Source organism: Gouania willdenowi, chromosome 4 (assembly GCF_900634775.1).
Source record: "Gouania willdenowi chromosome 4, fGouWil2.1, whole genome shotgun sequence".
Taxonomy (NCBI): domain Eukaryota; kingdom Metazoa; phylum Chordata; class Actinopteri; order Blenniiformes; family Gobiesocidae; genus Gouania; species Gouania willdenowi.
The window spans coordinates 8,992,338-9,017,927 of record NC_041047.1 but is presented as its reverse complement, the minus strand read 5'-3'; the positions used below and the strand labels follow the sequence as shown (position 1 = coordinate 9,017,927).

Below are 25,590 nucleotides of genomic sequence, written 5' to 3'. Positions count from 1 at the left end.
TAGTGGCGGATTATTTCATTTCTATACACAAAATCTTATCCTCGATCCTTTGCAATGACGATCACTGTAAAACGTCTGCAATACATGACAAATGTGACTTTCAAACTCGAGATGTAGGATCTGATTTCTTTAAGGTAGATACGTTTATCTTTTCAACACTTTTAAAACAACATAATGCCACATTGAGGAGTCTGTGGACTGTGTTTTAAGCTCTTTGAGTAACCAAAGTTAACTTAAGTGTCTATGGTGATGAAGGGCATAATCAGTTACTGAATGAGTGTACAGCATAGACTGTTATTTGGATAAAACACTCAGACAATTTCATCAGCCATTCAAAGTCTGCTATTTGTTTAATGACATACACGATCGAAGCTGATTGATTGTTTTGACTAAGTACCTCTAAAAGCATGCTTCTGATTGATCAAACCGTTGGATTATAATTGAGTCTCCGAAACAAATCGATGTAAGAAGCCAGGTGTTGCATTTAGTAAAACATCCTTGTAACCATGGCATACCGACCGTGTTTGTTGATGAGCAGCGCCAGGTACTGTCTGAAGAGGGAGTTGACATGGAGCAGAGGAGCAGGGCTCTGACGGGACTTGAAACTCAATGAGATGTTGTCACCTCTCAGCATTATATCCGAGTAGATGGATGATGGGGAAGTTTTCCCGTGCAGGACATGGATGTCTTTGAGGTTGTAGGTGATGGATGTTGTTGACGTAAGGACTGCAGAAACCTCTAGAAATTGAAAAAGGGAGAGAATGTATTACTAGCTTCTGATGCAAAGTTAAAAATCTATTTGCAAAGATTGCTTTGGAGGGGGGTGATGGGAAGTCGTGAGTTTTCAAGGAACAATTTGGAATAGAGGAAAACATTTAAGGTGAAATGCAGTAAATGCCAGAAGTTTTGATAAAAGCCATCTTTAGATGATTATTATTTTTTAAGAAACAACTTATTACAAATAAACATGTTATCAAAAAGACCTTGACTCACACTTGCTTAAACATTTACCACATTAGCAGGATTAGACAATAGTGATGGGAAGTTGTGAGTTTACAAGGAATGATTTGGATTCGGGGAAAACATTTAAGGTAAATTAATGCCAAAAGATTTGATAAAAGCCACCTCTAGATGATGATTTTCTCAAGAAATGACCCATTACAAATAAAGTAGTTATCAAAAAGACCTTGAGTCGTGTTTGCTTCAACATTTACCATATTAGCAGGATTATCCATCCTCGTTTCTTATTTCCTTTTACTAATAATGATCCATTTGACTAAATGGCTACGTCACTGCCTGTACGTATTGACAAGCTGCTGCTGGTTTTCAGCACTGACTTTCAACAAGCCAGTGATGTATCATTCAGTGGACCTCAATGACTTCTCTAAACTATTCCCTCTCCTTGACATGCAGTGCACAGTGGATTGATGATGACTGCCTCGAAATGAAAGTCCAGACACCAACATGAAAGTTCAGTCTATTCTCTGCTGACTTACAGTGCACATGTATCTCTTTCTCAATAAAGGAGTGATGCGTTGCACTGGGTTTCGCCTCAAATGGATTAATAACATTACTATAATTATTTTTTTTTCCTCTCTCTACCTTAGATAATTTAATAGTGACAAACAAAAAACATGGCTTGAAAACGTTTCTTACTTAAAAAAAAACCTCAAATGAGCTTTTAAAAGTAGCCTAATATGCAAATTATCTAATCTACTTTTTATCACTGTATTGTTGTTATTTTAATTTGTCTGTAAAGTGATTGTCTAGGAAAATCACTTATAAATAAAATGTGTTATTTCTATCTTTACATCGATCAACAGGTCTGCAGTTGATGCATAGTCAACAAAACGCACCATATTTCTACCAGTGCAATGTTTTTCAACCCAGCCTATAGTAACATTTTGTTTTGTACTTCCACACTGATTATACGTTTTTAACGTAGAAAGGCAAAGCCAAACATAACAGTCTAAAACATGGGTGTCTGTCTCTGTTCAGTGGATTACAATTGAAGCAGTGGGCCAAATAATGCTATTTACAGCTGGTGTAATTATTATTAAGGAATAAATTACATATAAGCAGCTCAGACAAAGGTTCCTCCTTTAATAATTCCAGAGTTAAGACTAAAGGGAAGTTACACTATATGATATCACCCACTTTAAATTTTAAACAGTTGGCCATTAGGCTACAAATACACCAACATGTGTTTGTTATTGGATATTAACATTTGTGTTGCAAAAATCTATTTAATTCCCAAACTTTTTCTGCCATGCCCCCCATTGAAGAATTACATATTTTCAGCTGCCCTGTCGCAACAAAATTTTACCAACAAAAAAAAAGGGTAAAAATGCTTTTAACTTTTATTGAAATGGGTAAAAGAAAAAAGAAAAAGGCAAAACAGTAAAAAAAAAAAAAACAAAAAAAACAAAACAAAACATAAAATGTGTTTGAGTACAAAGAATAAAAATGTTTCCATTTTTCATGCTCAATGTTAAGCCAGGCCGTTCTGGATTAAAAATACTAAAAGATTGAACTACTTAAACAGTCAAAGGTGTTTTTATTTATTTATTCATTTATTTGTTAATTAAACATTTCTTATTCCATAATATATCCTGTTAGGCGAAAATGCAAAGATTGGTAAGTTTACTGTTATTTTGTGTTATGTTGTTATGAATGTAATTTTTTTTTTTTCTTTTCCCTGTATGATGTATGTTCAACATGTTCCTTACAAATAATACAAAATATTGTTAAAAAAAACCCCAACATTGGTAATTTGTATATATAATCATTACAGCCATCACCACACTAACAAAATCTTTTCTCGCCATTGTTGTGTATTTGCGAGTCCAAAGGAAACCTTTATATCTAAATGTATATAGTGTTTTCTTAAAATAATTCTATTTAAAACACAGGTGAATTGATTTCTACTGTATACAGCACAGGTTTTACATGTGTTTTGAAAGTTTGAAAAAAAACCAAAAAAAAAAACAGTGTCACTTTGATCGTTAATGTTAAGACATGATAATATAACTCATTAGTCTGGAGGCTACTGCATGTTAGCCTTGATGGCCATTTGGAGGACGTTTATAGGTTAGACATTCATTAATTCATGAATTAATTTATCTTTCGTACCCACTTTATCCTCTACAGAATCATGGGGTCTGATGATGCGTGTTCCACCTTATAAAATCAACATACAAATTGACTTAACTGAGCGTACACATTTCAGACTGTGGGAGGAAAGAGGTATGTCATGAGTAAGATGGAAAACAGAGGAAATACGTTGTCTTTTGAGCATTAGAAACTGTAATTCTGATGTAGCTGGTTATGATTTACAGTCTACATAAACAGGACTGAATCATAACATAATCTAATCGTTAGAGCGGACATGGGCTCGTCTGTGAACGGTCGCATTTACAGACCTTGGAGTCGTTGTTAGTTTACCAATAAACAGGAAGAGATTTGTCACGTTTATAATAAGTGCTGACTTGGCCACTGGGAGTGAGGCCAAGGCCAAGGCAGGCTGACTTGATAATACTGTATCATGTTTTTCTGCAGTCAGTGCCTTCTCCTCGTCCTTCTCTCTCTGCTCAGTTTCAGGTGTGGTGAAGCTGATGATGACAGTTCCTGATCTGTGGTTCATGACTCAACTAGTCTGAGACACTCTGATGTTCTATCTCTCCATCCTGTTCTGTTGGTCCTTCTGTCCACTAACCCCAACCAGTCGAGGCAGATGGCTGCCACCTCTGAACCTGGTTCTGCTGGAGATTTCTTCCTGTTAAAAAGGGAGTTGTTTCTTCCAACTGTCGCTAAATGCTTGTTCATGTGGATCTTGTTGGGTTTTTTTCTTTCTTATTATGAATTTTATATTTTGATAAGTGCATTGAGATGACTGTGTTGTAAATTGCGCAATACAAATAAAGTTGAATTGAATTAAGTGAAATCTGTCGGAGGGAGAGGGTTCGGTATCCTGTGTTACTATCTGTACCTTGATGGCAGAAGGCTCCAGTGAATGCAGAATGGCCACAGTCGCATGAGAAACCCTTGGCTTTTTCCACACAGTGACCTTGATTCTGGCAGAGCGAGCCGTAGCTGCTGCAGTGACCCGGACACCCGGGTCTCACCCCAGGTGTGATCCTTGCTCGCTCTTCCAGGTCCAAAGTGACGCCATTCAGCTGCAGAGAGCGAATGCAGCCCAGGAAGCCTTTTTGTCTGGAAGCTGTGCCTCCTGCCAATGAGAGAAGAATTATTAACACTGAGTGTTGACTTTAAAAAAAAAAAAAACACCTGTTCACCAAAGCAGTCATGGACTTGAAAGTTAATTGAGGCAGATACTGGAGTCCTCCACTGTGTGAAGATGGCTTTATTCACTAATTAGCTTTTTAATTATTACTGTTCTAAAATATGTGATTGCACATTGTTTTGATGTAGAAAAATCAACTCACTTATTTTTTTATTTTTTATTTTTTAACCAATTGGGTGAAATTTTGTTGGGATGGGAGCTGAAAAATGATAACTCTTCAAAGGAGGCACAACAGAAAAAGAACCACTGAGTTCAACAAAGAAAAACTCCCCAAGGTGCATCAATGCAACACACATACAATCACAGTTTTTCAACCATGGGGTTGGGGACCCCATGTGGGGTTGCCTGGAGTTAGCTGCCGCGATTTATAGTGAAGCGCGTGCACGGTGCAAACTTGTTTTCAGTCGCAAGTGGCTGTTTTCCTTCTAAACAGGTCATCTAATGTTCCATCGTCCTATATTTTGTGTGCATCCTTTTGCGTGGCGACGTGTTTTACCGATAGTGCACGTTCAGCTCTCATTCGCGATTTTGTGCATTTCCGTGAGAGGAGTAGACTGGGAGGGATTATAAGAGTGGGGGACGGGATTTACGGTTTGAATTCAGCCATGCAGCTCTGTCATGGTTCAAGATTCAGGTAGTGCAGCTTTAAAGCATGGAGGTCCTGCAGGTTGGTGTGCACATTGTCCAAACTGTTGTCATTGCATCCTATTGTTATGGAAATCTGTCTTTATTCTCAAACAACAACAAGTTTAAAGATAAAATGTCACCACCACCAGTTTCATCACAACTAAAGCTGTTTGAGTCTTTATTCTTGTTGAATTATTCCCTTCCAATAAGTCACTTATCTGTGAGGATTTCTTTCGTGTTTGAAAGTAAAGGCTTTGTTAATACCACAGTTTTATTCAGGCTTTTCCATGACTTATTCAAATATATATGCAGATTAAATCTGTCCTCAAGATCCTGATTAAATACATGCCTTCTGATCCGCCTCTTTTACCTTCACTCCCATTTCTATCCGTCTTTTTTCTCGCTCTTTTGATTTTCGTGTTGTTCTTAAAGCTTGACAGATGACTTACAGCTGACCTTGAGTTCTCCTGTGATTCAGAGGCACTGGTGGGAAGTTTTACTGCTACAAACATGACTTTAATGTTTTGTAGAAAAATACACCCAAACAAATCCAGACCCTGTTGGTGCATTATGAGCAGAGGTGTAAAGAGTACTGATATATCCTACTCAAGTAGAAGTACTGGTATTTGATTGAAATTGTACTCAAGTACAAGTAAGTTATACATAAAATACTCAAGTACAAGAGAAAAGTAGTTCAATTAAATAGTACTAAAAGTAAAAGTTACTTTCACCCCCATGTTTATTTTTGTTTGTATCTTCCATGGAATAAAGTAAACCATGTAGACAATCTTGCACAATTGGAATTTAGTTTATTTTCCACAAAGGCATCTGTATAAAATAAAAGGTTTGTCAAAATGTACAATTATTTTTGTAAATAATATCACGCCAATTAATTGAATTCAAAATAAAAAAAAAAATTCAGGCTGAAATGACCTCCATTCAATGCTGTTTTGGCGCGGTGCATTACCTTTAATCTGATTGGTTGGCTATGACTTGATGCATTTAATTGTCGTCTGGTCATTTTATTTTATGTATAGTTTCATAATGTCTATTGATCATTTTAAAACAAAAAAAATAATAACTTACTCAGTAACGGTTGGGTGTAGAAATGTAACAAATTACAGAAACAGATTAGGGCCAGTTCTTAGCAAACATTTTACTTTGATCACAATATTGTATTTTGAGTTTATTTTGGAAAATTCGACTTTAATCTTATCTTTTTTTACTTTAATCTCGACATATTTAAGATAAAACTTTATTGATCCCCAAATTGGGAAAATTTAGATGTTGCAGCAGCTCCAAAAAAACAAAACAAAACAGGGAAACAGGAAATATAACAGCATCAAATAATAATTAAATAAAGGAAGAGAAAATACATAAACTTTTCAAATGTATTCTTGAAATTTCAACTTTAAAAATTTTTTTTCCATCAAAATTTGCCCTAATCCTCATCCATATTGACGAGAGCATGGAACAGAAATGAAAAACATAATCGCAAAAAAATAATAATTTACTCATTAACGGTTGGATGCAGGAATGTAACAAATTACTTTACTTCATTTCAAGTGAAATTACTAATTTAGAAAGATACTCAAAAAAGTACAAGCTCCCATAAAAGCAATTCAATTGCAGTAACGTGGGTACTTGTAATCAATTACTTTCACCTCTGAGAACACCTGCGTTACAAATAGTCTGCAAAATGATTTTTTCTCTGACATGTTAGAATAAGGAATGTGAAGTTTATATTATAGAAACACAAGGTGACCTTCTCCATTCTCACCTATGAACAGCTGGCTGTTGAGCTGCAGGTGAATGAGTCCATCAGACGGAGCCTTGCGGATGGCGACGGGAAAATCGTCAACACGGAGCGAAGCTTCTTTCACATTTCGCTCAGCGCTCACGCTGTGCCATTGATTGTCATCCAGTGGGACGCTCGTGTGTATTCGCACCTCCAACGGTCCATTGCCAACGTCGAACGAGAAAACCACTTCGAAGGAGGCTGAGAAGAAGAATAAAAATCAAGAATAAATCTGTTAAAATAATAAATAAAATAAATCAATACATCTCATGAAGTTGTAAAGTATGTTAAATTTATTTTAAAATGTTAGTTTGTAAGTAACATGATTTTGAGAAGCAGACCTCAGTCTGTAGGTTGTGCTCATAAGAAATGTATCAAGTTTTTTTCTGCCAAAGATGAACTATTTGTTTTTCAGCATTTGACTCTTGTTTGGTCGACTGAATCGAGAAAAGAAAACATTTTTTTTTTTTTAGGAAACAGGAGTATCAGTATATGCTGTCGGTGACTGAGCTCAATCCTAGAAAAAAAGGTTATGTTTTTGCTGGTCTTATTATTTTATTTGTTTGTTTGTTTGTCTGTGAACGTCTAACTCAAAAACTAATGGGCGTAGTTTTTGGGACACATCCTCAATGAAATATGTAACAAGTGATTGGATTTTGGGGATGATCCGGATCAATATCCCATATCTGGATTAGCCTAAAAAATAAAAAAAAATATTAGTGAAATTTCAAAAATACATATCTCTGTTCCTAATTGACTGATGTTCATGGAATTAGACTCTATTGACCTAGTAGTGACTACTATTACCTAGAGAAGCTGTTTGGACTGAATAATCTTTATTTAACTTTTTCTGTCGTTTTGTACACAAAGGCTGTGTTCAAAATGGCATACTCCGTATTATGCACTACAAACTCAATGAGTATATACTGTCTACAATACAGAGCTTAATTTGGACCAGATCCTGGCACCACCCAGATATTGACTGGTGTAATGTAAAATAATCCTATGCGTGAAATGTTTCTATGGGCGCATGCGCACTAATAGTGTAGTAAATGTTTACATGTATACGTGCAATATTTTGTTACTATAACCATGCAGGGTTAGGGTAACTTGTCCGTAGGTTTTTTTAAGGCGATATCCAACATGAGGGACGCGCATACGCAGTTCGCCAGGTGCACATGCCCATTGTCCACCGTAGGATTATTTTGACGGTAGTATTATTTTACACTGCACCAGCACTTATTTAATTGGATGCTGCACTTTTTTTTTTTTTTTTCCCAGCACCTCATTTGCTTTTAAAGCTTTTTTAAGCCAATAAGTGAAGCTAAGCCTGAGGTTCAGAAGTCCAAGCTTGTTTCTGTGGAGGAGAGCAGCAGCAGCAGCACCTGTAGTAACGATGCTAATGCAGCAGCAACAGACAGGACATAGGAGTAGAACTATTCAGGGGACATGAGGAGGACTCAGCAACAGAGAGAAGAGAAGGAGACAACGGTGAAAGTTCTGATATGGACATTGAGTTAAAAGTCAGTTCAAAGCCAAGATGAGCTGCTATTCTTGGTTTATGAAAGACAAGGCAGGCCTCGTCTGTGAAATATGTAAAAAAGTTCTCCATGGCTGTTTTTTGGCTGTTTTGACAAATAAAATGTAAGCACGCATTTTATTTTAATTTTCTGCTGTGCTACTGATTTATTAGAGGAGTTATGGCGTAAGTTTGTAAATATTTTGTATTTGTGGGTTTTTGTATTCTGAAAGTATAGTGACCTTTGTGATGAGTGGCTATATTAGTGGTGATTTTAGTGGTGTCTCTCAGAAAGAGAGACAGATGAGCTCCATAATGGGTGATTGTCTGTGCTTCTTTAATGCTGATTCATCATTCTTTTATTAACTCATTGAGTGCCATTCACGTCTATAGACATGAATTGTGTTTTGCGGCTATGGTTGCTAGGACACAGTGTGACGAAGCACTCCGGTGAATATCTAACTTGTACAATGATGTAGTGACCAACTGGTGACCTGTAGGTGGCAGCAGCGCACCTTTGGATGAGAGATCACCCATGATGTGCAGAGCTCAGAGAGAGAGGAAAGGAGTTTACAAGACAGAAATGGTGCTACGAGAGTTGATGCTGAAGTTCAGAGCAGCTGAATGGACTATTGAGTGTCGCGATGGTGAGGAAAAAGCACTGCTACAATATATTATGTATGGTTAGTATGTTGAGCGTTCCCACTGAGGTATACGAGAAGCACACTGAGGCTAAATATCTTTATTGATTCTCCACCTTTGAAAGTTCTGAAAATATCAACATGTGGTCATTTATTCCATAAAACTCACGGAAACACATTTTACGGCAATGTTTTGGAGATTTTCAGAGACCCGTCAATGTGCTACTGACAAAACTTCCGGTTAACTTCAAAATGTCATGATGATGGCGCACCAGGCAGAAACACATGGTAAAAACACAAAAACTATTAAAACAGAAGAAGAAGAAGAAGAAGAAGAAGAAGAAGAAGAAGAAGAAGAACCCGGAAGTGGAGAGACACGCACAAATCCCAGCTAAAAGAGCTTTAAACAAGTTCTGATAAACTACAGCCGGGCCCGCGAAAGGTCTCCGCGCCAAATAGCATGTACCACCTTCCCGAGAATTCAGTCAAATGACTCTTTTAATCTACGTTGAATTGCCTTTGAAACGATATACAGTATATCGCGACTATGTTCCGACGAATTTTGAAGTGATCAGAAAAGAGGGTGGGCCCCTGGAGAGCCGTCGCAACTGTATGCACATTGGAATAAAAGTGTCTTCAAACTCTTGATTTTTTTTTTTTTTTTACACCCTCACAAAAATTGTACGCACAGTGCGTACAGGATTCCGGCTGGCGGCACCACTACCGCTCGCAATGCATCATGGGGGCGGTTGAGTATGTTCGTCTGAAAAAAAATAAAATAAAAAAAATTCAAAATAAAACATGTTTCATAAATATATATGTATTTGTTAAAACTTTATTCGGTATACCAAACTGGTTTGCCGACTGATGAACAGGACACCTGCCAGTGATATACTGCATTGCTGGTCACATCCCATCCCTGTGTGTTATTGTTATTATTGAATTATGAACTGTGATCGATGTGTTGGGTTTTTTTTAATTTTTTTTATTATATTTCAATAGTGCTTCAAGATGACTATTGTTGTAAAAACATTTAACCATGTTTTTAGTTATAATATCCACTTTGCCAAAAGGCCAAACCTGTCCAACTGATAACCCTGTGTCCACTTACAGCTGAGTTCAATTCGGATGAAGTCTTTGATGCCGAGATTTTCCAGGAAAACCCCAGAGGAGGATGTCGTTTTGAACAGGAAGTTAATTTCTGCGTTGAGTTCTCCATGAAAAGTGGGGAAGTGAAGATAGGACGTGGCCTTGTCAAAGAACGCAGCATTCCACAAGTTTCCTACACAAGAGAAACGCCTTCATTAGATCTCACGCATCCTTTAAATTAAACTAATTATACAAATAAAAATCATTTTAATCACTGACAAATAAAGACAAATTAATAAACTAATGTTCAGCGAATTAACCAGAAGGGAAAGAGAAAGTACAGCTCTGCCATCTCATTACATTTGTTTATTTAAGCTTGTAAAGCTTTTCAAACTTGATGCAGAAAAAAATTAAAAGCTAAAAAGCATTACATAACATTTTCTGTTGATAACAATAAGTTGCATTAGCACTATTTTTCTAGAGCAAAATTAAACAGATTGGTATGTTTAATTTGAATTTTCAGGCTCACTCTTGTTATCTTTCTTTCTTTTAATCACTGATTAAAAGAATGAGTTGAAATGATCTTACTGTCTCCATGGCAACGGAGAGGTCCCACCTTGTAGGCAGCTTCTGAACCCGGTCGCTGGACGTCGCCCAGCACCAGAGAGCGGACTGGGAGGGTCTCCTTATGGGTGATCAGGCCTGAGTCATTGGTCCTGGGTTTAATACGAGTCAGGGAGATTTATGGTGACTTTTCTCTTTTCAATCTTTGATAGTTGATATAACATTGTGAATTTCATTCCTAACAATATTGTTCTTACTGAACCCAGGTTTTGATTTTTACATTATTATGACTTAAAATATTTTGTTTTGTAAAAACAAAAAGCGACTCGTGACAAATCCTTTTTGGCATACACGTCCATCACTTCCTTTTCACTTGTCTTTTTTGTTGTCATGGTCATGTTAAGTGTTAACTTCAAAAAATAAACAGCAGCAAAAACATGATGAGAATGTGTTGCTAACTACTTTTCAAGGTTTTGTAAAATAGATTATTGTAAAACCATAGAAAATCTATAATGAACTGGAAAAAAAATATTAGCTTTAATAATTCCAATAGTAACAAATAATGATTTTCTGTTAAATGAATTGGAAAGTAAATAAATTAATGATTTTAAATGAATAATAAGCACTGCTAACTGGTTTGATTTGTCAGATGTTTAAGATTAAGAATAAAAGTTGACACGACTAATCATTATTAGTTTTACCATATGTTTAAGTCAAACAGTTTCCAAGCATATGTTTAGTCGGGTCAACTGTTTTGAGTTGCTAATGCTAGGCTGATGCTAAGTTAATGCTAGGTTAATGCTAATATTAGGTTATTGCTAATGTTAAGCTAATTCTATGGTAATGTTAATGCTAGGTTAATGCTATCATACGTTAATGTTAAGCTAATGTTAGTTAATGATTGTAAATGTTAACGTTATTGTTAGGCTAATGCTAATGTTGGCTAATGCTAGTTATTGTTAATGCTAGGCTAATGTTCGGTTAATGCTAGCCTAATGCCAGGTTAGTTTTAATGTTTGGCTAATACTAATAATAGGTTAACAATAGGTTAATGCTCATGCTAGCTTAATGCTAATGTTTGACTAATGCTAGCTAATACTATGGTATTGTTAGTGCTCTGGTAATGTTAATGCTATGGTATTGTTAATGCTCTGGTAATGTTAATGCTAGGTTAATGCATTATTTTTTCTATGTTAAACCACAAAATGTTATGCTAATGTCAGCAGCTAGTAAATGTTAATGTTAGCAGCTAGTAAATGTTAATGTTAGCAGCTAGTAAATGCTAATGTTAGCAGCTAGTAAATGCTAATGTTTGGGTAATGCCAATGTTAATTAATGCAAGCAAATAATAATGTTAGCTAATGCTAGTACTAATACTAGCTAAAGCAAATGTTAATGCTAGCTAATGAATGATAATGTTAATGCTATGCTAATGCTAGGCTAATGCTAATACAGTGTTCAATGACACCTGTCAGCACCTGCATCCTCACTTGTATTTTCTTCAGGAAATGCAAATATTCTAGTTGCACTTTCTTTTGGCACATATTCTATGTGTTTCCATTCCAACATTTCTCAGGATGACATGTCAGCCCGATTTAGAGGCTTCTTCAAACCACAAAGTTACCATGTTTACCACAATCATAGGTATCACTTATGACACATTTAGGATGAGCCTCGAGCTGCACTGCTGCTATCCTGGGTGTGATGAAGTGATAACAGCAAGAAAACACCTTTAATCCTAAACTAAGAGTCACAAACATGTTGTCAGTGCATTACTTTGACCAATGATGCTGTCAAGGAAAAGGTTTCTACATAATATTATGGGAAAAGTCTGAGGACAGGATTGGACCCCGGATTGGGGAAAGTGACCTTTAAATAGATGGATTCAAGTTTTTAGAGATAGGATTGGATTACACCCATTTACTGTCAAGAGATCTGTCCTACATTTTATAGCTTGAACACACATTAAAAAGTGGAGACTTTCAAATTAAAAGGAGGAAGAGTAAAACATTTTTATTTGTTTTTTGTTTCCTATATGTATTGTCTGTGAGTGTTTTTGGATGCACACTAACTTTATGATCAAAATGTTTCTTTTCTCATTTTTTCCCCCTCTTTTTATTTGCAATATGACACATCATTAAGTTCTGAGAAAGGTGCTATGCAAATACAATTCCTAATTATTATTTCCACTTAGTCTTCTCCCTTTTAAATAGGGGTGTGAAAATATAAGCAACAGAGGCCAAATATCAACACCAGTAAACACATTTAAAAGGCAAGTCTGCCTAAAAAATTGACAAGATAATTATAACCTAATTAAACTGAGGATTTAAATGTTTTAGCTATTTTTCTCATAAATTACATGATGCCAGTACTTTTCAGTTCAGTCTGTTGGGATCTTTTAATATTCACAAACAAAGACGTTGTAATTTAAATGTTTGCAGAGAACAGAAAATATAATGTAACTAAGATTAGAAAAAACATATAATATAAAGCTAGTGATCATTATGCAAAGGCTTATTGTTTTTAGGGCATTTACAAAGATTTTTTAGGGTTTGTTTTTTGTCAAACTCTGCTAATCAAAGAGAAAAAGTCAGGACAACATTACCACAGGTCATAATCAGCGTCACAGTTGCAGAAGTGACTTGGATCCACACAGTTGTCCTGCAGGCCGCACACACACTGCTGACTGCCAGGCTGAGCACCAGCCCAGAAAGTCTGACCCTGTCCTGGACTGGGACCACCAACCCACCAGCTGAAAGGAGGACCCTCTGAAAGCACACACAAAAGAAACGATTAAAAACAGAAAAAAAAAAACTACAAAATAAAATCTTTGTGTGCAAAGATGTGTTTTTGTTTGTTCTGCATTTTACAAACTATTTACTACAGTCAGTGTTAGGACAACGCATTATTGTAATGCTGCTAGTACGGTACTTTAATACAGAGCAAAACTGAATTATAAAATGTATTATATATTATTATTATTATTATTATTATTATTATTATTATTATTATTATTATTATTAATAATAATGTATTTATATATAATATATAGATATCATATACAATGATAATGTAAAACAAAAGAATATTTAACAGAATAAAGTTAAATTGTAGTTATAATCATATTTAATGTTTTTTTTTAAACTTGCTGTTATCCCTCCCACAACGTGTATCAAGTATGCAAAATATGAAAGATGATCAATTTTTTTTTTTTTTTTGCTTTTTGTTTGATTTTTATTAAAGACTCTATCCAGGACATTGTCGTTGTGTGCTTGGGCAAGGTATGAATTGTGCATGAATCAGAGTCGGCGTCAGGCAGTATTAAATGGGAGGCATTCAGAAAACTGCCCACACACACTCTGCTCCTCCCGACCACAGACGTAGGTTTAAAATCCACTTTTTACAGTGCTGTTCTGTGAGCTTTTTACATTTCTCACCTTTGTGAACAACAATCTTCGGTACTCTATAAAATTTATTTTCCTTTTCTCGGGTTAGAACGATTGGAGCATCCGTAAACTACACAAAACATGAGCATTTTGATTCTCAAGCTTCACTTCCTGCCCTCCATCTGCGCTCTCGCTTTGTCGCGATGCAGCAATGTGAGTGACGTGAATCAACAGAGCAGGCCATAGACATATACACATTATATTGGCTGATCCTACATAACAACAGCTCTAGAGTACGCTCAATAGCACAATTACACCACAGTATATTATATCTATGGAGCAGACTCCTGTCCGCTGTCTGTGAATGGACACAGTCAGTTGTCAGTTGCGATAGCCAATCAAATATCTTTGATTAATAAAAAGCTCCTTCTGTAGTGGGAAGTGTGTGTGTGTGTGTGTGTGTGTGTGTGTGTGAGGGGCACAGTAGGTCAGCTGGGGGGGGGCACTGCCAGCGAATGCCCCCCATGACACCGACACTGGCATGAATGTTAGTGGTGGTCAGAGGGGCCGTAGGTGCAAAATGGCAGCCACGCTTCTCTCAGTATGCCCCAGGGCAGCTGTGGCTACACTGTAGCTTACCTCCACCGGTATGACTGCGTGAGTGACTGGTGTGAATGAACAATGGTTTCTGTACACGCTTTGAGTCTCCTTGAAAAAAGCGCTATATAAATCCAAGCCATTATTATTATTATTATTATTATTATTATTATAAGACACTTGCATATTGTTAATTGCAATTGCAATTGAAAAATAGGGTTGAATGTCTGAAGGGGTACGGGACTGTGAAAAGTTTAGGAACCACTGTATTATAGGATTGGAAAATAAAAATGTGGTTTTAGTGAGATAAGGAGCAAATGTAAAATCTTGTTACTTTCATCATGAATAAACAAGTGAATCACAATTCTGGTCTGTAGTATTAATCTTCCATCAAACTTTATCCAAATAACTTTATATTACTCTTAAAATACACTTTCCCGCACCATCATTTAACATCCTTAGCAATGGCACAATAAATCACTAACCGTGCCTCACAAAAACACATTAGGCTTAAAACTACCAAATACCAAGTGTGTTAAGGAGGCGGGACTTCCTGCAGTGGTAGGAGAGCTCCTGCTCGCAGTACTCAGACTGACTGATGATGGCTGCTAATGGCTCGTCTTCAGAGGAGTAGTCCAAGTCCACAACGTGTTGGCTTTTCCCAGGCGAGGGACGGACGGAGGTCAGCTCTGTGTTATTATGCTGAATCACCACCCACGTCTGCTCCTCTAAACACAGGGACAAAACGCTCAGACACTGAGACACGATGTTTACTCAGGGAGTATTAAAAAGAGTATTACCCGTCATGTTACAGTAAACAAGTTGTGGTTTGATTGGTCCACTTCTGTCCACGTCTATGTAGTAGTGTCCAGATGTGTTTCCTTTATGTTTGTAGCCCTCGCACGACTGTTCATAAGATGCTGAGAGCAGAAAAGAGAACATGTTAATTTGACTGCTGATTGGTCAGGTTGCTAAATGACAGGTATTATGGCTTTATAATAGCGCTTGTCTGACCAGTGGTTTTCAACCTTGGGGTCGCAAGATGCCTGCAAGAAACCAAGAATATTTTTTCAACAATTTGAGCCTATTTTTGCTAATTTATACCTTTTTCTGCAACTACACCAAACTTGCTATATTTTAACCTAAATCATCACTTATTCTTAACATATTTTTTGCTCCTTTTCTAAAATGCATATTCTATCACTTCTCCATTAAATTGCAATGCCTTTTTTGCACATTTTTTCCACGTTCAAAACATTTTTGGCACTTTAAAAACCCATTCCACCGCTTTCCCACCTAATGTCATATATGTTGACACATTATTGTCACTTTTAACCTCTTTTCACCATATTTCATGCTTATTTTTGCCAATTTATTTGCCATGCCCATTATTTGCCAGTTTAAACTAATTGTTCCCACTTTTTCCTCCCACGTCTGCCACTTTAAAGCCAATATTGACACTTTCAACCCTTCAACCCTTTCCGTTCTTTTTTGGCCACTCTAATTTGCAACTTTTAAACAATTTCTGTGGTTTTTAAAATCCCATTTCACCATCTTTTACACTAATTTTGACCATTTTTTCATAGAACAATACCATAATTTTGCTGATAGATGCTTAAGTTCTCAATCCTCTACTTTGTCTACAGTCGACAAACCAATCGGAGCCACCGTCTCCCACCTAAGATAATAATATTAATAATAATGGCAATAATTAGAAATCCTTTCATGTGGAAAGAACATTGCCTGGGGAGGGATCTCCTTCCCTCATACGCTGTAAGCCTCATTACGCTCATCCTGAATCCATTTTCATTTTATTCTTTACAATCAGCATTTCCTACATGATTTTATTATATTAAATACTTGGTTTTCATTCCTGTCTTTTTGGACAAAGCTCGTTCAAAACTATGCATCTTTTCTGAAAAGCTGCAACTTCAAAACAGTTAACTGTTAATAAGTGCATAATAATGACTTTATTATCCTTATAAAGCACTGTTCCCATTTTAGATCAAGGATTTATTACCCTTTATAAGACATTACTATCCATTACCCAAGTATCATTAATGTTGTGTTACTTTAAGATTAAAATATTATTTTTCCTGTTTGTTTTGTTTTGATGGGAATATTTCCTGCAGATTTGACCTTGCAATATGTGCATAATAATGCCCTAAAAGGCTTTTTTTTTTATCAAACAAGAGTTTACAGTCAGTTTAAAAATACACTTTTGTTTTTAACAATATAAAATTCATTTTTCAAAAGAGAAAAACATGCATATTGTCATAAAAAGATTGCACTTAAGAGGAAATTTGCAAACATGGAGAAAAAATGTAAATGGATCAACGTTGAGGCTCCTGTTAATGTAATGTATAAAATATGCTGTCATATACTTTTCAATCCTGTCAAAAAAATAACTAAATCAAGACAAACAACAGGTAGGCATACTAAATTAAGTGAAAATTAGACTTTCAAGTACAAAAAAATAAAGCAGCTTTCAGAACACGTGTGCATTAAGAAAACTGAATTTACAGCTAACATATAACACCAAATGAACAAAATGCGAGACTGTGTTCAGAAAATAGAATACAGTTTTCTCCTCATGCATTTTGTGGACTTACAGCTGTGACAGGTGGCTCCCCTGTAGCCGCTGTTAGTGCAGTTACAGTAGAAAGTGTTCCATGATTGAGTGCATCTTCCTCCATGCTCACAGTGACTCGGGGAACACCTGAGACAAAGAGAGAGGGAAGGAGGAACACTTTGTTTGCATCGTTTCCAAAATTACAACTTGGAATACCTCCACACGACAGAGAAAGTAACATAGATAGTTGTATGTAATTATAGCTACTGGACCAACCTTCATACTTCAGTCATCGGCTGTGTACGAAATTGCATACTAAAGTACTATACACTACACGCCCAATGAGTATATACTGTCTACTATATACTTTAAGTATGTTAGGATGATGAGAACGATGAGCGTTCCCACTGAAGTATACTTCCAAGTTTCCCAAGATGCATTTCAAACCTACACCGACAAAAACCTGAAGCATACTTAGCTTAAATATCTCCGTTGATTCTCCACCATTAAAAGTGCTGAAAACATTTTAAGTGAAAACGTGACGGGTATTTCTCATGTACTCAATCTTTTCATACTATCTAATGTGAATGCACTACATACTCATTTTGACATCAGACCTAGTATGAATAGTACGTTAGTATGATATTTTGTATAGGCCTCATAGATAATTCATTCCAAGATCATTTGCTTGAAAAAAAGATTTAAAAATGTACATAACACTATTCTATTTTCGGGCTGTTGGATGATAACTCTCAAAGACAACATGTAAACTCCCCTTTGAAATGCATGGATTGGGGTAAACATAATATTCTATGGCAGAACGCTAAGTGGAAGTTGCTTCATGCTGCTCCATGGAGCGCCCCCTGCACTGTTCCATGTTTCTTAAACCATCACCCAGACGTGACTCCTGTTTGTAAAGAGACACCGGCTGAGCCTAGGGAACATGGTGTGTGTTTGTGGATGACCTTGACAAACAAAACAAAACAAAAACAAAAAAAACATAAGCATTGTTGTTACTCTATTTATGTTCGCTGGGGTTTGGGTATAGAAACTGAAGGAACGTGTTTTAACAGTGAGAGCCATTAGTGAGTTTGTACAGCAGCCCTGTAGAACCAGACATGAACATTCCTGCCTAATAAACCTTGCCTGCAAGATGGATTCTCCTGGTGTTCATAAACAACAGAATCCATCTTGTGCTGTTCCCGCCTTTGCCTATCGAAACCGAACCGAAATGGTTAGAACCAATCATGAGGCAGTGTTGTGGTTTAGGGCGGGATATCCGAGTGTGATGAAGGCAGAAGCGCCAAAGCATGCACAGTTACGGGGAGAGGAACTAGCTGGGCAACCGCTATTAGCATAGCTCCGAATCAAAATAAAAAGATGTCAATTACGCAAGAGGATTGTTAACGTGTCCTTAACTCTCATACTCGTGTTGCAAAAATGGCAAAAGTCACTCAGTGACATAATGATCGCAGCATTACTATCCCAAAAAAAGTTTTCACCAGCAGAGCCTTGTTGTTGTTGTAGCAGCATCTCTGCGGCGTATGCCAAAGACGACGACATCATTTGTTACCGTGTGATTGGCTAAAGCAAATCATGGTGGACAGGCGCTTCGCCCAATCAGCTTCAAGCATTCTGTTCATGTCTCTCCTTAGTTCTGAAAAGATTTGCCAGACACAGACCCAGATCGATGTGGAGAACTGGAGTTAGAGGGAGGGGCAACACATCAATTTGGCTCTTGCCAGGTTATAACTTATAATGATAATGACAGGTAAAGTAACAGCTGATTAGTTAATGGACGATGTTGTGTTAAGCAGAGCACTCAATGCGGATTTTAAAAATGCTGCATGCTTCTGTTAATATTACTGTTAAAATAATGTCCAATCTAAGTGAACATTATCTACTCTAGCAATAATTTAGCCTATTAGGAATGAACTGCAGCTTTTCCATGTGTTCAAAATCGCATACTAAGTCTGACGTCAAAATGAGTGTGTAGTATATGAGAAATACCCTGATGTATACTATATCAGGACATTTAAGTACTGTATGCATGATGGGCACACTGCGAACAGAATGTAAAATTGTCCTGGGACCGGCTAGAAGATAAAAATCAAACATTCTCTTTTCAAAACAAAAGCATCTCTTCTTCTCTTAGGTTTTTTAATGCTTTTGTAAAGAGGGCTCTTGTTTTGAAGTTAACTGGAAGTTTACAATGGCGTGTCTCCGAGAATTGCAGAAATGTCGACATGAAATATGTTTTCCGCGAGTTTTAAGGATCAACTGACCACATGTTGATATTCTACTAGGTCACTTTCTCACTTAAAATGTTTTCAGAATTTTCAAAGGTGGAGAATCAACGTAGATATTTAGCTTTAGTGTGCTTCAGGTTTTTGTCGTTTGTTTTAAATGCATCTTGGGAAACTTTAGTACATACTTCAGTGAGAACGGCCACCATCCTAATCATCCTAACCATACTTAAAGTACATAGTAGACAGTATATACTCATTGAGTTTGTAGTGCATAGTACAGTTATGCCATTTCAAACACAGCCTATGTCTTTATCTGATTAAAAAAAGTTCTATAGCAGCTTTAAGGGGGTGGGGCCAAATGCTTACTAAATCTCATAGGTTGTGTCCTGGCTGAATCCACACAGCAAAGATCTCCAATGATCTACATGCATTCACTGGACTGACTGAGTGTCAAACCTTGGTTAAGTGTGCTAAGGTGTGGGCCTAAACCAGCCTGGTATCCATAGCAACCAGCTATGTTGACATGTGGAGCCTGTTTCTGGTGCATGAGAAATAAACAACAATACAAGAAAATCTGTAAAGGGGTGTTAGGTGTCTCATGTCAAACTCTCACACACACCGGTCATTCAATGGTCTGTGTGTGCGCCTTTGTTTGTGTGTGTGTGTGTGTCCATTGACAGGGCATTATTAAGCTGTCAGGTGCCTGACGGAGGCAAAGAGGTTACGATTACTGCTTCCAAACAACTTCATCTGTCTCGCTTCAATACATACACACTCACACCTGTCTACGCTCTCGCACCGAGGAGAAAAAGGTCACCGTGAGGGCGATAACGGTATTGTTCAGAAGCAAAAGAAGTTTGGCAAAAAAGTTGGTTATTTAAAGTGTCAGTAACTTCCAACTGAGTGTTCACATATGGAAAGGGAGAAAGACGGAGAGGGAAGCTTTTGTTTTGTGTATCCCAGTCACTGTGGTAACTCCAATCCTATGATTTATTAGGGCCATGTCAGCAAAACTTTTCTTTAGGGAAAACAAATAAATCTATATGCTTTAGCAAAACAAACCCATACGGAGAAGCTGAAAAAAAGCAATAACAGAAAAAAACTGTTTTCATTCATCTGATTAAATAAATCAACAATATAAATCTACTTACAGATGAGAGTGAAAAGCAGAGACAGCGTAAAGAAACACATGCTTGTGTGTTTTTTTTCCATTTTCAAAGTAATTGGGCAAAAGTTTCAGATATCCTTTATTGGTTGCGCATTTGGGTCTTTGGTTCTGGATTTTGGTGTTTTATCAAACATATTAATGGTGGAAACTGTATTGGAAACACATCAGCAGCGTTACAAATATGATATCAAACTCAATGCAACTATAAAGTTCTGCATCTGCTGTTGATCACACAAACGACAGCTAAAAACAACTATGATGTGTACCTATTATGAAGATAGTTGGTTCTTGGCAATGCTACATTTATATCATCAAGAGCACAAATCTTCTGACCTGTCAACAATGCCACACGTATCGATTTGTAAATGGCTGTAGTTTCCCAGCATCCTTTGCTGAACTTTGATGAGGTCCACAACTCCATCATCCAGAGTCAGGTGACGCATACAGCCCTGAAACGCCTGGAAGGGGTTTCTGCATGTCTCCCCATTCCTCTGACGAGGACAACCTATGGATTAAAACACAATAAAAAAAATGGGATAATATTAAAGCAGAACTAAGTAACTTGCGCTTAGCGCTCCCCCTAAAGGTCCCTTTGGTTATGTCACTGTCGTAAACACTCCAACCTATCATGTGGAGTTGCCCAGGGCTCGGTTCTGGGGCCTGTTTTGTTTTTGTTGTATCTGATGCTTTTTGTAGGTTGATCCGTGGTTTTAAAAATGTCTTATCATTTTTATGCTGACGATATCCAGTTGTACTGCTCCGTTAATGACTCAGAGATTCACTTTTTAGCTGAGTTCATAGATTGTATATATCCTGTATCAACAACTGGTTGTCATCAAATTATCTCTAGATAAATTCAAACCAAATAGAAAATCTGATCATCGCTCCTGATAAAAAAGATCCCTCTGATTAAAAACTCCTGCCTGTTGCCACGACGACGGTACGTGATTGCTGTGTGTTGCTGCTGAGCTGTCACTGCATGGAGTTTCACCATTCCTCGGACAAAGGTCTTCTCTGCCTTTTTCATGATATAAGTTTGAGAAAAGTGAATTTGTAGACAACCGTGTGCAGCCACGGGGCTGGTCATAAACTAGCATTAGTTTGTATTGGGCTGTTACAAGTTAGGTTTTCTGGCTAGAGACAGCATGGGGGAGATAAAAGACCCCCAATCACCCCATAAACACTTGTATTACCCTCACAGGGACTATGAAAAGGAAGCCTGTCATTGCCCGATCCCGTTAGATCTCAGAAGCTAAGCAGGTCTGGGCCTGGTTAGTAATTGGATGGGAGACCACTGAGAATTCCAGGTGCCACAGTGGGGTGGCAGTCACCCCAGTGGTATCTGTCATTGTGTCCTTGGGCAAGGCACTTCACCTACATTGCCAGTATGAATGTAGTGTGTGAGTTAGTGTTGGTGGTGGTCGGAGGGGCCGATGGCGCACTATGGCAGCCTCGCTTCCGTCAGTCTGCCCCAGGGCAGCTGTGGCTACAATAGTAGCTTACCACCACTAAGTGTGGAGTGAAAGAATAATGCCTTAATTCTGTAAAGCGACTTTGAGTGTCTATGATAAAGCGCTATATAAAATTGATGGATTATTATTATTATTATTAAGGTAAAAAAGTTACTTAGAGACCATTCCCATTAGAACAGTAATTCCCACTCTTTTTGTCCCGTGTACCACTTTTGCATTTTTGTCAAATCATGTGTACCCCAGCTTGATATCATAACCTCTCCATAATTTCATATGTGTTTTCATTTGTGGGACAGCAGACTCTCCTAAACCCCTAGTTGTGTCTCGAACATTGGTCCCTAAAGGCTTAATCTACAATTAAGTGGAATTTAAAGTGGAATTAAAAAAAAGGCAACTTTAATGTGATTACTTTAATACTAAGTTAATACAGTCTCCTTTGTAAAATGTAGCAAATGTGTGTCTCCTAATGTCAGAAGTGATGAAATGGCCTTTGCAGCAAAAAAAATCCTGTTTCAATAAATTACAAGAAAATATCATATTTTATTGAGCAATAGTACTGTTAATAATTCCAATTATTACACAGAAGTCATGAATGAAACTGTGTCCAAGCATTGGACACTTCAAAGCGATCAGCCAACACCTCTGAGGAAGACTGGCAGTTGACAGTCAAAACATTTCAGGAGATCAAAGAAAAGGTCCTGAAAAACTAATAAATGAAAATGAAACATAAATAGTACTGTTAGTTTCTGGTGAATTTGTCCAAAAACAGCCTAAAAAGGAACTAGGAAAATTTCCCAATTATTTTTAAATTCATTGTGCAATGCAATGTGCTCCTGTACCATTAAGAGTACATGTACCCCTGTTTGGGAACCACTGCATTAGATGACTGCTTGATAATAAAACAATACATGTTTAAAGGTTTTGTAAACACACTGGGATTGTTTCTTAACTTTAAAACACTTACTTTTTAGTTTTTTAATTAAAGTTATTGTTATTCTTTAATCAATTCAAAACCTGAGCCGAGGTTCATATCATACAAGATGAAATAGTCAAAGGAATCTGTGATGGCCTGAAACTGCAGCTCTGCTTTGCTTTAAATGCATTTATCTGATGAGTCACAGCTTACTGTCACTGCGTAAATTACACAGACAGAAGAAGACTGGGCAAGAGCCGCTCGTTTTTTTTTAAACAGCTGAACTGATGCAAGCAGAAAATTTCATTACATTACATTTTAAAAACAGGGTTTTATTTTCCAATTATGCCTTTTTTTGCAGATTCACAATCAGCATAATTTCCTGTGTTTATTGGTAGGTGAACTGGGACATTTGGTATGCACGGGTTGCACATTTATTAGCAAAACTTTAAAAAAAACTGTATGGCTTTTAGCACACTGTAGACTATTACAACATCTATATTTGGTTGATAATTTTATTCATAAAGTGTGTGAAGAAGGAAAAGGCAAAGAAAGTAAAACATTAACAAGCCCCATCATTAGTAGCAAAAACATGCCAAATGAAAACAGAAGAAGAGAAAAGATGAAGGACGGGGCACTTTACAGGGTTGTTGGTCTCTCAGTGCTACTAAACCTTGAAAAAGGAACCAGCAATGATAATTATTACAAGAGTTGCATGAATATTAACGAGCCTAAATGTCTCATTAGAAGTTTTTCCGTCTTCCACAGCTAAATATTAAAACACTTCTGTTTCATTTAATATATCTAACAAGACAAAAGCTTTTAGAAATACTTAGAAATTATTGAGAAATGTGTCCCAGAATGCTCACACACTGAAACTGCTGGCACCAGTTTACTACAAAAAATAAAAAAAAATAAAAAAAAGAAGAAGAAGAAAAAAGGAGTGCATTTGTTTTCTTACCACCAAAGAAAAGTTGGATCTCTGAGGACGTGGTGGATGTAGTGCTGGTGTGAGCCGTGGCTCCTTCATCTTTGTCCACTGTGATGCTCAGATGATCCTCTGTGAACAGCAGCTCCACAGCGTGCCACTGACCGTCGTTCAGCCCTGAGCCTGAAAGCATGTGATAAACATACCAACACAAGTACACACACATCGACTCACACACATCACATTATGGGGAGGGCAGCAGCCTGTTAGAGGAGATGACAGTGTTGCTGTTCTGCTAGGGTAGATGTTGGATTTTATCATTTCTCCTCTAATTATCTATATTTTCTTACGCAAATACATGCAGGCTAAACTGATTCGAGCAAACATAGGAAACTAGCAACCTAGGGACCACATGCAGCCCTCGATTTTGTGTGACCCCTAAAGTAAATGCACAAAATAAAAACCAAAAATGATTAAAAAAAATAAAAAAATACACAAAACATTTGTCTTTTTCTGTAGTTTTTTTGTTGTTTTGTTTTTTGTTTTTTAAACTTGTTCTGTTTGTGAGATATTTAAATATTTCCTCACACAATAGGACTGTTTAGAATTTATTTCAGAAGTTTTCTGGTCCTGTCCATGTTTTCATGCAGTCTGTGGATATTTTAGCTCATAAAAAGCTGCTCACGTTTATGTATAGTATCCAAAGAAACCAGTGACTGACTATCAACTGTGAGGCTGGTGTGAGAAACAATAGACGTTAGAACTTCTACGATTTCATACTTTTGCAAAAAACAATTACAGCTTTTATGAGTGCAGTAAAAATATTTATTTTGCACATTATAATTCCTCTAGCCACTAACAGCAGGCTTAGCTCACGCACGGAAGTTGATCACAAGAAAAAAGGAGCACCAGTAGATTCATTACATCACCCCTTGTTCCTTTATCACAAATCATGTGCATGTTTTACGCATCATCCATTTATTGGTTTTTATTTATTTATTTATTAATAACGTTTCAGTTCACAAAGATAATTTTTTTTATGAAATGCAGGAAAGTACATGTCCGTCCGTGTGTCCCCACTGTGTGGTGAGATTAAAACATGAAGCTCTCGCCCTAGTTTCCCCCGTAAATATCCAAATATTACACACACAGAAGATTTCATTTTAAAACTGAAAAACGCTGCTTGCTTGGTTTTTGGTTTTTCTGTATTTCTGTTTTGGTTTTAAGTCAGTAAAACAAAATAACCACACTTTTCACTTGTTATTTTGATTTGGTTTTAAAACGAAATAACCAAAGAACAAAGGGTACACAGATTTAAATGACTCCAATAACACAAGACTACAATAAAAACACAAAATGACTTCAAAAAAACATACAGATACAGATAAAAACTCCAAAAGCACAAAGCTACAATTAAAAACACACAAAACTACTCTAAAGAAAACATACATGACAGAAAATATACACAAAATGACTTCAAAAACACACAAAATTACTCCAAAAACACACAAAATGACTCCAAAAACACAAAGCTACAATTAAAAAACACAAAACTACTATAAAAACACACTAAATTCCTTCACAGAAAACATACATTACAGAAAAATACACAATTCTTCTGTATTATTAATGCTCAGATTGGTCATTATTGTAAATCCTATCATGAATGTTAATAATGTGGCCCTCAGACCAAACCATTATATTTTTGTTGCCCAAGCTGTGATAAAAGTTGCCCATCTCTGAATTAGAGTTTAAATATTTAAC

The 25,590-nt window shown here is 36.8% G+C and overlaps 1 protein-coding gene across 5 annotated transcripts in view; it reads right to left on the bottom strand.

Moving 5' to 3' along the window:
- Positions 1-25,590, bottom strand: part of LOC114462101 (contactin-associated protein-like 4) — a 91,143-nt gene that overhangs the window by 12,340 nt on the left and 53,213 nt on the right. For all 5 annotated transcript variants that reach the window (XM_028444728.1, XM_028444727.1, XM_028444725.1 and 2 more), the window contains 11 exons: positions 23,860-24,009; positions 20,847-21,018; positions 17,137-17,243; positions 15,325-15,444; positions 15,052-15,252; positions 13,147-13,309; positions 10,566-10,693; positions 10,000-10,170; positions 6,711-6,929; positions 3,989-4,228; positions 520-738 (listed from right to left, as the gene is read on the bottom strand). In XM_028444728.1, the coding sequence (XP_028300529.1) occupies positions 520-738; positions 3,989-4,228; positions 6,711-6,929; positions 10,000-10,170; positions 10,566-10,693; positions 13,147-13,309; positions 15,052-15,252; positions 15,325-15,444; positions 17,137-17,243; positions 20,847-21,018; positions 23,860-24,009 (1,890 nt within the window). The remainder of the gene's footprint in view (positions 1-519; positions 739-3,988; positions 4,229-6,710; positions 6,930-9,999; positions 10,171-10,565; positions 10,694-13,146; positions 13,310-15,051; positions 15,253-15,324; positions 15,445-17,136; positions 17,244-20,846; positions 21,019-23,859; positions 24,010-25,590) is intronic.